Source organism: Heterodontus francisci, chromosome 6 (genome assembly GCF_036365525.1).
Source record: "Heterodontus francisci isolate sHetFra1 chromosome 6, sHetFra1.hap1, whole genome shotgun sequence".
Taxonomy (NCBI): Eukaryota; Metazoa; Chordata; class Chondrichthyes; order Heterodontiformes; family Heterodontidae; genus Heterodontus; species Heterodontus francisci.
In genome coordinates, this window is record NC_090376.1 from 119,759,672 (window position 1) to 119,773,085 (window position 13,414).

General features: G+C 42.3%; 1 protein-coding gene across 1 annotated transcript in view; it reads right to left on the reverse strand.

Annotated features, from left to right (window-relative positions):
- Nucleotides 1-13,414, reverse strand: part of gramd1c (GRAM domain containing 1c) — a 125,207-nt gene that overhangs the window by 93,521 nt on the left and 18,272 nt on the right. Inside the window, exons 5-6 of the mRNA XM_068034192.1 lie at nucleotides 12,636-12,731; nucleotides 8,971-9,051 (exon numbers count right to left, since the gene is read on the reverse strand). Of these exons, the coding sequence (XP_067890293.1) occupies nucleotides 8,971-9,051; nucleotides 12,636-12,731 (177 nt within the window). The remainder of the gene's footprint in view (nucleotides 1-8,970; nucleotides 9,052-12,635; nucleotides 12,732-13,414) is intronic.

Here is a 13,414-nt window from a genome sequence, read left to right on the forward strand (position 1 = left end):
GAGGACATTGGAAACCAAATTCATTGTACTGGCCCTCTGCATTTACAAGGTCGCAGCTGACAATGGCACTGGTGACACAGCATAATAGTACATGCAATGTTTTATCTAAACAATTAAAGAAGTGGAGCAATCAACAGAATCATGAGATTGAATGTAAAGCAATCTCAAATATTAATCATTTTTTATAAAAACCTACTTCCCCTTCCCATTTGATATTTATTCGCGCAGATTTGGAAGCTGCATTTATCACAATTACTGCTAATTTTTAAAAGGGGCAAGTTAGTTAAACTAAGTTTACAGATAGTCAACCAAGAAGCTAGAGGAATAATACCTTGAGTATAATAATAATAATAATAATTCAGCATATATAATTGGCATGCTAACTAGAAAACTAGTGAAAGCTGACCAACAGCTTCAAACGTCTTCACAATTCAAATATATCTCTGAATACAAGTAATAATACATAATACAGTGCGTCATAGGTTTGTAACTTTAACACCAATTTCCAATATTCCTTCACACAATGAAAGGGGGAGGAGAAACTAGTCAAAGTCGGAAAGGGTCATCAGTGTTAAAAGGCACAAAACTTATTTTCTTCAAAAATAATTTTAAATATTAAATGCATTTCCAGTAATTTTTAATCGACAATGAACATGAGCATTGCAGTTCTGGTTTCCCTATTATTTAAAATGATATAAACGCACTGGAGAAAGCACAACAAAAAGATTCACAAGAATACCAGAACGGAGATGGTACAACAATCAGGAAAGACTTAATAGGCTAGAACGCTTTTCTCTAGAAAAGAGAAGGCTTAGAGGTGGCCTGATAAAGGGCTTTAAGACTCTGAAGGGGTTCAATGGTGCAGGCATAGAAAAGATGTTTTCACTTGTGGGAGAGTTCAAAACTAGGGGACTTAAATATTAGATAGTCACTAATAAATTCAATAAGGAATTCAAGAGAAACTTCTTTACAAAGAACAGTACAGCACAGGAACAGGCCATTCCACACTCCAAGCCTGCGCCGATCATGATGCCTGTCTAAACTAAAACCTTCTGCACTTCCGGGGTCCGTATCCCTCTATTCCCATCCTATTCATGTATTTGTCAAGATGCCTCTTAAACGTCACTATCGCACCTGCTTCCACCACCTCCCCCGGCAGCAAGTTCCAGGCATCACCACCCTCTGTGTAAAAATCTTTCCTCGCACATCCCCTCTAAAAAAAAACTTGCCCCTCACACCTTAAACCCATGTCCCCTAGTAACTGACTCTTCCACCCTGGGGAAAAGCTTCTGACTATCCACTCTGTCCATGCCACTCATAACTTTGTAAACCTCTATCAGGTCGCCCCTCCACCTCCGTCGTTGCAGTGAAAACAATCCGGGTTTATCCAACCGCTCCTCATAGCTAATACCCTCCAGACCAGGCAACATCCTGGTAAACCTCTCCTGTATCCTCTCCAAAGCCTCCACATCCTTCTGGTAGTGTGGCGACCAGAATTGTACGCAATATTCCAAGTGTGGCCTAACTAAGGTTCTGTACAGCTGCAGCATGACTTGCCAATTTTTATACTCAATGTCCCGACTGATGAAGGCAAGCATGCCCTATGCCTTCTTGACTACCTTATCCACCTGCGTTGCCACCTGTGACCTGTGGACCTGTACGCCCAGATCTCTCTGCCTGTCAATACTCCTAAGGGTTCTTCCAATATACTGTATACTTCCCACCTGCATTAGACCTTCCAAAATGCATTACCTCACATTTGTCCGGATTAAACTCCATCTACCATTTCTCCGCCCAAGTCTCCAACCGACCTATATCCTGCTGTATCCTCTGACAACCCTCATCACTATCCACAACTCCACCAACCTTTGTCGTCCGCAAACTTACTAATCAGACTAGCTACATTTTCCTCCAAATCATTTATATATACTACGAACAGCAAAGCTCCCAGCACTGATCCCTGCGGAACACCATTCATCACAGCCCTCCGTTCAGAAAAGCACCCTTCCACTGCTACCCTCTGTCTTCTATGACCGAGCCAGTTCTGTATCCATCTTGCCAGCTCACCTCTGATCCCATGTGACTTCACCTTTTGTACCAGTCTGCCATGAGGGACCTTGTCAAAGGCTTTACTGAAGTCCATGTAGACAACATCCACTGCCCTTCCTTCATCAATCATCTTCGTCACTTCCTCAAAAAACTCGATCAAGTTCGTGATACACGACCTCCCCTTCACAAAACCATGCTGCCTCTCGCTAATAAGTTTGTTTGTTTCCAAATGAGAGGAAATCCTGTCCCGAAGAATCCTCTCCAATAATTTCCCTACCACTGACGTAAGGCTCACCGGCCTGCAATTTCCTGGATTATCCTTGCTACCCTTCTTAAACAAAGGAACAACATTGGCTAATTCTCCAGTCCTCTGGGACCTCACCTGTAGCCAATGAGGATACAAAGATTTCTGTCAAGGCCCCAGCAATTTCCTCCCTTGCCTCCCTCAGTATTCTGGGGTAGATCCCATCAGGCCCTGGGGACTTATCTACCTTAATGTTTTCCAAGACGCCCAACACCTCCTCATTTTTGATAATGACATGACCCAGACTATCTACACGCCCTTCCCTAGACTCATCATCCACCAAGTCCTTCTCTTTGCTGAATACTGATGCAAAGTACTCATTTAGTACCTCGCCCATTTCCTCTGGCTCCACACATAGATTCCCTCCTCTGTCCTCGAGTGGGCCAACCCTTTCCCTAGCTACCCTCTTGCCTTTTATATACGTATAAAAAGCCTTGGGATTCTCATTAATCCTGTTTGCCAATGACTTTTCATGACCCCTTTTAGCCCTCCTGACTCCTTACTTAAGATCCTTCCTACTTTCTTTATATTACTCAAGGGCTTCGTCTGTTCCCAGCCTTCTAGCCCTTACGAATGCTTCCTTTTTCTTTTTGACTAGGCTCACAATATCCCTCGTTATCCAAGGTTCCCGAAACTTGCCAAACTTATCCTTCATCCTCACAGGAACATGCTGGTCCTGGATTCTAATCAACTGACGTTTGAAAGACTCCTACGTGTCAGATGTTGATTTACCTTCAAACAGCCACCCCCCCAATCTAAATTCTTCAGTTCTTGCCTAATATTGTTATAATTAGCCTTCCCCCAATTTAGTACCTTCACCCGAGGACTACTCTTATCCTTATCCACAAGAACCTTAAAACTTACGGAATTATGGTCACTGTTCCCGAAATGCTCCCCTACTGAAACTTGGGCCACCTGGCCGGGCTCATTCCCCAATACCAGGTCCAGTACGGCCCCTTCGTTAGTTGGACTATCTACATATTGTTTCAAGAAGCCCTCCTAGATACTCCTTAAAAATTCTGCCCCATCCAAGCCCCTAGCACTAAGTGAGTCCCAGTCAATATAGGGGAAATTAAAATCACCCACCACAACAATCCTGTTGCTTTATTAAAAGCAAAATACTGTGGATGCTGGAAATCTGAAATAAAAACAAGAAATGCTGGAAACACTCAGCAGGTCTGGCAGCATCTGTGGAGAGCAACCCTGTTGCTTTTACATCTTTCCAAAATCTGTCTACATATCTGCTCCTCTACCTCCCGCTGGTTGTTGGGAGGCCTGCAGTAAACCCCCAACATTGTGACTGCACATTTCCTATTCCTGAGCTCCACCCATATTGCCTCCGAGGGGTCCTCCCGCAGTACAGCTGTGATATTCTCCTTAACCAGTAAAGCAACTCTCCCACCCCTTTTACATCCCCCTCTATCCCACCTGAAGCATCTAAATCCCGGAACGTTTAGCTGCCAATCCTGTCCTTCCCTCAACCAAGTCTCTGTAATGGCAACATCACAGTTCCAAGTACTAATCCAAGCTCTAAGTTCATCTGCCTTACTTGTTATACTTCTCACATTGAAACAAATGCACTTCAGACCACCAGTCCTGCTGTGCTCAGCAACATCTCCCTGCCTGCTCTTCCTCTCAGTCTTACTGGCCCTATTCACTAGTTTCCCCTCAGTTATTTCACCTGCTGACCTACTGCTCTGGTTCCCACCCCCCACCACACTAGTTTAAACCCTCCTGAGTGACACTAGCAAACCTTGCAGCCAGGATATTTATGCCCCTCCAGTTTAGATGCAACCCGTCCTTCTTGTACAGGTCCCACCTGTCCCGGAGGAGATCCCAATGAAGGAGTGGTGAGAATGTGGAATTCACTACCATCCGGAGTGGTTGAGGTGAATAACATAGATGCATTAAAGGGAAAGCTAGATAAGCACATGAGTGAGAAAGGAATAGAAGGATATGTTGATGAGGTTAGATGAAATAAGGTGGTAGGGGGCTCATGTGGAGCATAAACACTAACACAGATTAGCTGGGCCAAAATGCCACTTACTACGGTGTAAAATTCCACGTAATTACATTTCACCACCCATTAAAAATGAAGGAGCATTGGCTCAGTGTGACTGAAAAAGTACTCTATTTGCCATGTGAGCATTTTTTTTTATATATATATAGTTTATAAAACAACTCAGTAGCGGCAATTTCCTTTTAGAAAAATACCCAACAGGAGATGTGAACCTCCTCCTGTTAACCAGACAAAATCATTCCACAACAAAATTAAAGCTGTATACACTCTTTCCAAAGCTTCTCCAAGTTTTTGCTGGCGCTGCCCATCTTCCCTTTACCCCACTTCAACCTGGTACCCACCAGTTCCAGCTGCCATCCCATTTCCCAATCAAATCCACAGTTAATGGCAGGACTCTTCTCCCATTCACCCCTCCACTACGGCATGGCTACCACCTTCTCCTCTCTTTTCCCCTGACCCCATTCTGGGGATCCTACTCCTACTTCCTCCCTGGTGCAGTTTTAAGGGATTGAACAACAGTTCACACTCACTTTGGCCACAAATGCAGCCCAAAGAGCCAACCCTCTGCATCAAAAACCTGAAGGGGTTGGAGACAAATTTTCCAGAGTATTTTGTCCTTTACTGACCCCAAGTTTGCTTTTTTGCCTTCCTCAGGTTGCAGAAGGGAGTGAGAGGTGGGGGAGGTGTCTTATGATGCTCTAACTATCATGGTGTGGGGCAGACTTGATGCACCAGCTGGGATTTTCCTGCCTGCATGTATGGTATTACACTTGTTCATATGTTAAAGCTGGAAGGATAAGAGATACAACACAAGTATTACCATACACATGCAACCATGTGGCATAGAAATTCAAAAACAGAAAACATTGTACAAGCTTACAGCAACAAACACATGATTGTTAAAGAGCAAGTAGAAAGCTGAACAACTGGTACAACAGATTGGTGTTCTTACAGGGAAGGATTCATATTTTAGGATCTGCATCTAAAATCACAGCTGTCTCAGTGCATACACGGTAGAAGCAAGGGATGTCACATATTAAAATATACCCGCTGCCAGTAGATTACAGGATGGGACAAGTAGAGTCTGAGAAAAGCCCCAGTTTGAGACAGGCTGGCACAGTGCTTAGATAGGGAAATCACAGTTTAAAAAAAACACAGGAATTACCCATTACAGAACGGCTTTGGTTCTGTACATACACACACACACCTATATACTCATGATCAGACTTGTTTAACTAAAAATCAAAGGAACCATTTCTTTTCATCTACCTGCCAACAACTGCTCCCTTAGTGACTCTTCTGCCACCTATAAAACATGAAGACAAGAGATCTAAGCTAACTAATAAAAGCCATTCCCACAATTCAAACTATGACAATTGCAAGAGTAAGTCATTCTTGTTACTTGGCTGAGTATGTCAATACCACATTCTTCTTTGGCCTCCTTGTCTCGAGAGACAATGGTAAGCGCCTGGATGTGGTCAGTGGTTTGTGGAGCAGCGCCTGGAGTGACTATAAAGGCGAATTCTAGAGTGACAGACTCTTCCACAGGTGCTGCAGATAAAATTGGTTGTCAAGGCTGTTACGCAGTTGGCTCTCTCCTTGCGCTTCTGTCTTTTTTCCTGCCAACTGCTAAGTCTCTTCGACTCGCCACGCTTTAGCCCCGCCTTTATGGTTGCCCACCAGCTCTGGCGATCGCTGGCAACTAACTCCTACGACTTGTGATCAATGTCACACGAACATCATGGGACAGGACGTCAGAAATGCCCCATCTATCAATATCGGTGACCACACTCTGGAAGTGGTTCAAGAGTTCACCTACCTAGGCTCAAATATCACCAGTAACCTGTCTCTCGATGCAGAATTCAACAAGCGCATGGGAAAGGCTTCCTCTGCTATGTCCAGACTGGCCAAGAGAGTGTGGGAAAATGGCACACTGACACAGAACACAAAAGTACAAGCGTATCAAGCCTGAGACCTCAGTACCTTGCTCTACGGCAGCGAGGCCTGGACAACGTATGTCAGCCAAGAGAGACGTCTCAATTCATTCCATCTTCGTTGCCTCCGGTGAATCCTTGGCATCAGGTGGCAGGACCCTATCTCCAGCACAGAAGTCCTCGAAGCGGCCAACATCCCCAGCATATACACCCTACTAAGCCAGCGGCACCTGAGATGGCTTGGCCATGTGAGCCGCATGGAAGATGGCAGGATCCCCAAGGACACATCGTACAGCGAGCTTGTCACTGGTACCAGACCCACCGGCCGTCCATGGCTCTGCTTTAAAGACGTCTGCAAACGCGACATGAAGTCACATTCACCACTCAGCTATCACTATGGATCTTACCTGAGGTTGATCATTTTTGTAACCAATCATAACATAAAATGCTTCAAACAATCACGAGTGAGAATATTTAGACAAAGTAGCCAATACTCAGATTTTTCAGTTGGTCTATTAGCTGCCTAGTTATCAAATTGGTCACTGACATAATTCTATTGACTCCTGACAGATGAGCCCACTCACCAAGAAGAGTCCCAGATTTCTAATACCAAACAAATTACAGCAGACAGACCACACGCAGTAGTTCAAGAAGGTGGCTCACTACCACCTTCTCAAGAGCAATTAGGGATGGGTAATAAATGCTGGCCTTGCCAGTGATGCCCACATCCCATGAATCAATGAAAAAAATTCAAAATGCAGTTTCTGTATACTAGCACAAAACAAAGTACTTCACCACTTCAACATTACAAAAAACAAATCAGTGCTTATAATGTCACCTTTTTTCAGCTTCAAGCCAAAACAAAGAAACAAATTTTCAACGTAAACAGCTTTTGGACAAACTTAAAGCAGAAGCCAGTTTAATTTTGCAAATTAACTTATCCCTTCCTGACTAATCTGGTAAAACATTACCTGTACAGTTCCACACCCTTGCTAGCGTAACACAGACATTTGTACACCTAACAGCAAGCTGCATAGAACCTGCTTAACATGGAAGCTACTCCAAATGCTGAAGGTTGAAGTGGGAGGTTTTAAGGGTCAAAGTTCACATCACTGCTGCTGTTTCCTGTACAGATTGATGATTTCAGGTGGATCGAGGTTACTGGGTGTGACATACATAGTTCTTACTTTCAACACAATCAGTAGCATGAAGAAATACAGCTTTGTTAGCTCAAGAGAATACATTTCTATTTAACCATTTGTTGTGAGATGATAAATTGCTGTTACCTGCTGTTGCTACTTTAATCATTACTCAAACAGATGGTATTCATTTTTAATTAGTCCTCAATTTGAAACTGAAAACTCTTTTATCCCTTTTTGCAGTAAATAAATATCAGCTTGTTAAAAATAAAACACTGAACCATGTTAATTGTTAAAGAATTTAAATTCCTGTGAGAACTATAATTTTAGTATCATGGGAGATAAATGGCTCATGATCAAGCAAATATCTGCCATCTTATACAAAAGCTGTTCAAGTATGTTGAGTACATTTATAAACTATCAGTTACCAGCATTATCAACATTGGGAAAATTCTAAAAGTGGGATTTTCATTTGTGAGTCTGCTGCTCCTAGTCAATAACTTTCTTTATTTAGAGTGACTGGCTGGTGACTCCTGGTAGGTACAGGGAGAACAAACTCTGGCAGTGGGAATGTTCAGATGCGAGCTTAGAACTCTCCTTAATGGAAATGCATAACATGCAAACAAGTAGTGAAGACATAGATTAATGAAAATTGAACTCAATTCTTTAGTGCAAAATGAAACTAGCATTCGGGCTTCTTTTCCTTTTCCCCCTACCATCCTCTCCTGAAAGTGTTGAGTCTTTTCTGGGATGCTGTTTCATGGGCGCTCCAGTACTTGTCCCAAAAGGCCACAATTCAGGTTTGAGCCTTGACAGTAATTGTTGACAAGCAATTTGACAATGGGTGTTATCACAGCCAAGTGCAATCCTATCCTCACCTAAGACACAAACACACAATGGACAGAACAGTAATCAGCAGCAGGAAGCTTAGTTGTTCCTCTCTTTCCAAACACCAGAGTTAGGAAGACCAATTGTAACACTCCTCCCACTATTCAGGCTGAAATCAACAATAGAGTGTCAACACTCGGAACTTCCTGGTCTGCATGACTTGGGAGCTCATTGGATATACTGGCTAACCAATCATGGGAGTCCTCTTTTGGGTTATTTTTGGCCAATTTTCTCACCTACTCTCTTGAAGATATTGGACTGAATTTCTGTCCTCCTATGGGGGCAAGTACGGAGGTGGGTGGGCGCAAAAATTAATGCTGCCAGCCAGCGGCACCATCCTGCCCCTGGGCCATTTTCCCGGAGGTGGGATGGGGGTCGGAAGGGCTACCCATTCACAAATGGAAGGGGAAATTAAGGTCTATTGTCAGAGGCCAACTGGCAGTGCTGTGCAAGTGGAGGAATTTCTATCCCTAAATGTCTTTTCCAGCCCCTATTTCCAAGTTTTATTCCACTATATAAACATTCCTCCACTGTTTATATCAGTGTATGGGTAGGTGCCTCTGATATTTTGCAGATATTGGAGGAGATTGCCTCTTTTTATTTTAATGAGGTAAATATTAAGATCGCCACTTTTACCTTGTCCAGGAGTGTGTTTTGCCACATTCGAAAGATACTGAGATAAGCTTCCTCTCTTGTAGTGAGCGATGTGAAGTAAAGCTAGACAAAGAACAAAATATTTAATGCTCAGTTAAAGGTTGGACTTTAAAACAAGAGCATCTCATTGCATTGTTTTGTAGTGAACTCCACTCAAACTCAATTATAAGATCAAGTCGCATTAAATCCTTTCTAAAAATCGTACATTTATCCTTGAATGGCTTTTTAAGATTAATTTTATAGAATGAAACATTTATTTTCACCTTATCACATCTCAACATAATTTCTCTACTTCTACTGTTGTATCGTAGGTAAATGTAGCTGCCAATCTATGCACACAAGATCCCACTGTAATGAAACGAATCACCAGTTGAAGCATTTATGATGTGTTGATTAGTGAATGTTGGTTATAATGGGAAAATAGTTTGTTAAGAAAGAAAACCAACATATTAACTAAAGTTATTGATAAGGGATAAATTCAGTTAAATTCTCCTTATATGGTATTGTATTTTAAATTTTTGCATAGACGCAATGCAGCAAATTGCCAGAGTTGGGGATGAGAGAAATGTATAAAAAGTGCCAGATTTTAATGAGTATTTGGATTCAAAAAGTTCTGACCAACCTGTATACTGAGCTTGTAACTGCAACATGTTTGAGTCTCCAGCCTATCCAAGCCCTGGTGAGGCTATAAGTGCTATGTTAACAGTGGCGCAGTGGTTAGCACCGCAGCCTCACAGCTCCAGGGACTCGGGTTCGATTCCGGGTACTGCCTGTGTGGAGTTTGCAAGTTCTCCCTGTGTCTGCGTGGGTTTTCTCCGGGTGCTCCGGTTTCCTCCCACAAGCCAAAAGACTTGCAGGTTGATAGGTAAATTGGCCATTATAAATTGTCACTAGTATAGGTAGGTGGTAGGGAAATATGGGATTAGTGTAGGATTAGTATAAATGGGTGGTTGATGTTCGGCACAGACTCGGTGGGCCGAAGGGCCTGTTTCAGTGCTGTATCTCTAATCTAAACTGTATGTTAAGTATTACTGGATGTACTAAATGCTTAATAAACTACGAACTCTGGCCTCGTGTTAATGAACGTCATTGATTTGAGGAGTAGATGGAACATCTAGTTGCAAATAAAAACAATTCTCTAGTAGTCTGATTTGCAGGTACTGGTTCTTCTCAGGTCAGTGGCTATCAGAGACAGCAACCACATCAATCTCACAATGCACAGACAGACAAAGAACAGCTGGCCAACCATAAAATCATACAGCAAGGAAGGAGGCCATTCAGTCCATTGTGCCTGTGCTGGCTGTTTGAAAGCTATCCAATTAGTTCCACTGCCCTACACTTTCCCCTACAATATTTCTCCCTTCATTTATTTATCTGATCCCTTTTGATAGTTATTACTTAATCTGCTTCCACTGTCCTTACAGACAGTGCATTCCAGATCATAACAAACTTCGCTCACTCACATGGTACCTAGAAGTTCTCATTTCGTGCAGGGGAGCATGGCACGTAGAGGCACAAAAGAAAAGTGCTATGAAGGCAGAGGAACTTCTGTGCTTTATGACACATGCTGATGTAATAAATTTGAATTTTCCAGCTTTTATCCCTTTAACAGTAATAAGTGCTATGGGAAAGGGAGATAATGATGTTTGGCTTGTTATTGGTGCATTCCAAATAATTGTAAAGTTGAGCTTGCCATGTTATGGGGAGGTGTTGGCAATCAGTCTGAAAGTCTCCATGAATACATAAATTCATTACTTTCTTCATGAGAACTTAGAATCAGAGAATCGAATGATAGAAAATTTATGACACAGAAAGCGGCAATTTGGCCCATCGTGTCGGTGCCAGTCGACAAAGAGATACCCAGCTAATTCCCACCTTCTTGCACCAGGTCTACAGCCCGGCAGGTCATGGCTCTTTAAGTAGACACCCAAGTACTTTTTAAATGTGGTGAGAGTTTCTGCTTCTACCACCCTTTCAGGCAGTGAGTTCCAGGACCCTCCCACCCTCTGGGTGAAAGAATGTTTCCTCATATCCCCGCTTATCCTTCTGTAAATTATTTTAAATCTATGCCCCCTGGTTTTTGACCCTTCTGCTAAGGTAAATAGATCCTCCATATTTATCCTATCTAGGCCCCTCATAATTTTATATACCTCAATTAAGTCACCCCTCAGCCTCCTCTGTTCCAAAGAAAACAACCTCATTGCTAAAATTTTCCAGCCCTGGCAACATCCTCGTAAATCTCGTCTGCACCCTCTCCAGTGCAATCATATCTCTCCTATAATGTGGTGACCAGAACTGTAAGCAGTACTCAAGCTGTGGTCTAATTTGTGCATACAACTCTAGCATAACCTTCCTGTTCTTATATTCTATGCCTCACCTAATAAAGGAAAGCATGCCCATGTGTCTTCTTAACCACCTTATTAACCTGTCCTGCTACCTTTAAGAATCCGGGGGTACACACTCCAAGGTCCCTCTATTCCTCCAAAATACTCTGTATCCCCCCATTTACTGTGTATCCTGCCTTGTTGCACCTCCCAAAAATTGTCCCTTTACAGAGAACTTCTGACATTCTTGGGCCAGGCACAGAATAAGTCTCTTCTTCATCATCATTCTCTATCTCATCGGTATTTACTTCCACATCATTCTCCTTGTCCCACAGTGGTTCCTCCTCTGTCTCAGATGGACATCTCTCTCCAATGAATCACTATGCAGGATGCACCAGGCAATGACTATTCTTAATACTCATGCTACAGCGAATTGGAGGGCACCACTAGTTCCATCCAGACAGTGGAATGATGCTTTCAGCATCCCAAAGATGCATTATATTATGACTCTGGTGATTGCACTGACCTTGTTGTACTTCTCAGCATCACTGTTAAGAATACCGACAATGGTCAGTAGCCATCTTTGAAAAAGACAACACTTATCTTCAAGTAACCATTTGGCCTCTGATCCTGACTGCTTCATTATAAATGCATCATGGCAATCTTGCACTGACCTGCAGGATCTTATGCCTGTGGTCACATACCAGCTGCACATTTCAAAATTATATACCTTTCTGTTAATGTATGCCATTGTATATTTTACTGGTGTTCTGATTGCAACATGAGTGTAGTCCACAGCCCCTTGCACACTCAGGAAGCCACCCACTCTAAATGGCCCAACACCATCCCATGTTATGAAGCCACATTCATGAGTAATGGAAAATAGACTGGCCACTCTAGTAAATAGTCTATCAGTCACCAGCTTGCAGCAAATGACTCCTGACTGTGAAATGTAGCAGAGATCCCTGTACTGTACTAATTTGGAAGGACCCTAACACATAATTCCAGTGCAGTAGAAAACTTCACCACCATGGACATATCATCCGAGCAGTGCTAAACATTTGTTGCCATTACATCTCTTTTTAACTCACTTAAGTAAATTATCAATGCAAGGAAAATATGGTTCCTCTTTATCTTTTTTTCTACAAAATATCTATGTTGTAGGACCTTTTCAAGGCTGAGTTTCTCAATATTGTTTCGTCCTAATAGTTGTGTGCTTGTACTACTTAGTTACAGCTTCCAGTCCATGATTCAAGTGCTTTGCCATGTAAATAAAGCATTACGCTACAGTGCTACCAACATTTACATCAGATAAAATGTTACCTTATCAGTTGCAGTACAGATCTGAATAGCATTGGGTATCAATCTTGCTGTTTTCTCTTTTGTCATTGAAGTGATCTCCTTCAAGGAAATTGTAATCTGCAAAATGATTTAATAATGAATAAATGAACACATCAAGTAATGAAGCTATTTTATTTTAATAATGATTATGAAATGCTAACTTTGGACAACACAAAAGCACAAGACAACCACTCATTAAAATGTTTCAAAACTCATGGGAAAAGTAGAAAAGGTGCACCATGATAAACTGTGTATTTAGACAACCCATATTCCCATACTCTAACAACCAGGTAAATGACCCGCTGCTGACAATGAGTCAAAACTCTGCTTGATCACAGAACCTAACCTGCATCCCAACTCATCCTTATATAAATATAATTCTTGCAATCAGCGCATGTCCTTAGGGTGTGCTAAAGTGCCCATCATATTTTGAAGCGTCACTTATTTAAAAAATCTGTCATACTTCCACCTGATTAGTTCAAATATCATATTCATTCAACAGTTAATTACTGTTAATTAAATAAGGCTGATTGCCTCAGCAACATGAGGTTTAGATCTTCCATGGAGGGTGAAGGAATCCTTTGTGACATGCATCAATCAGTTCCTCCAAGATGGGTGAGACAAATATTGATGGCTGTCCCTTTTCCTGCTCCAAATCCCAACAAAGAGCCATAGAAAAGTAGGAGGGCGGGAGGGAGAACGGAAGGAAGGGAAGGAAGGAAGTAAGAATTGCATTTATGTGGAGCCTTTCATGACCTCAG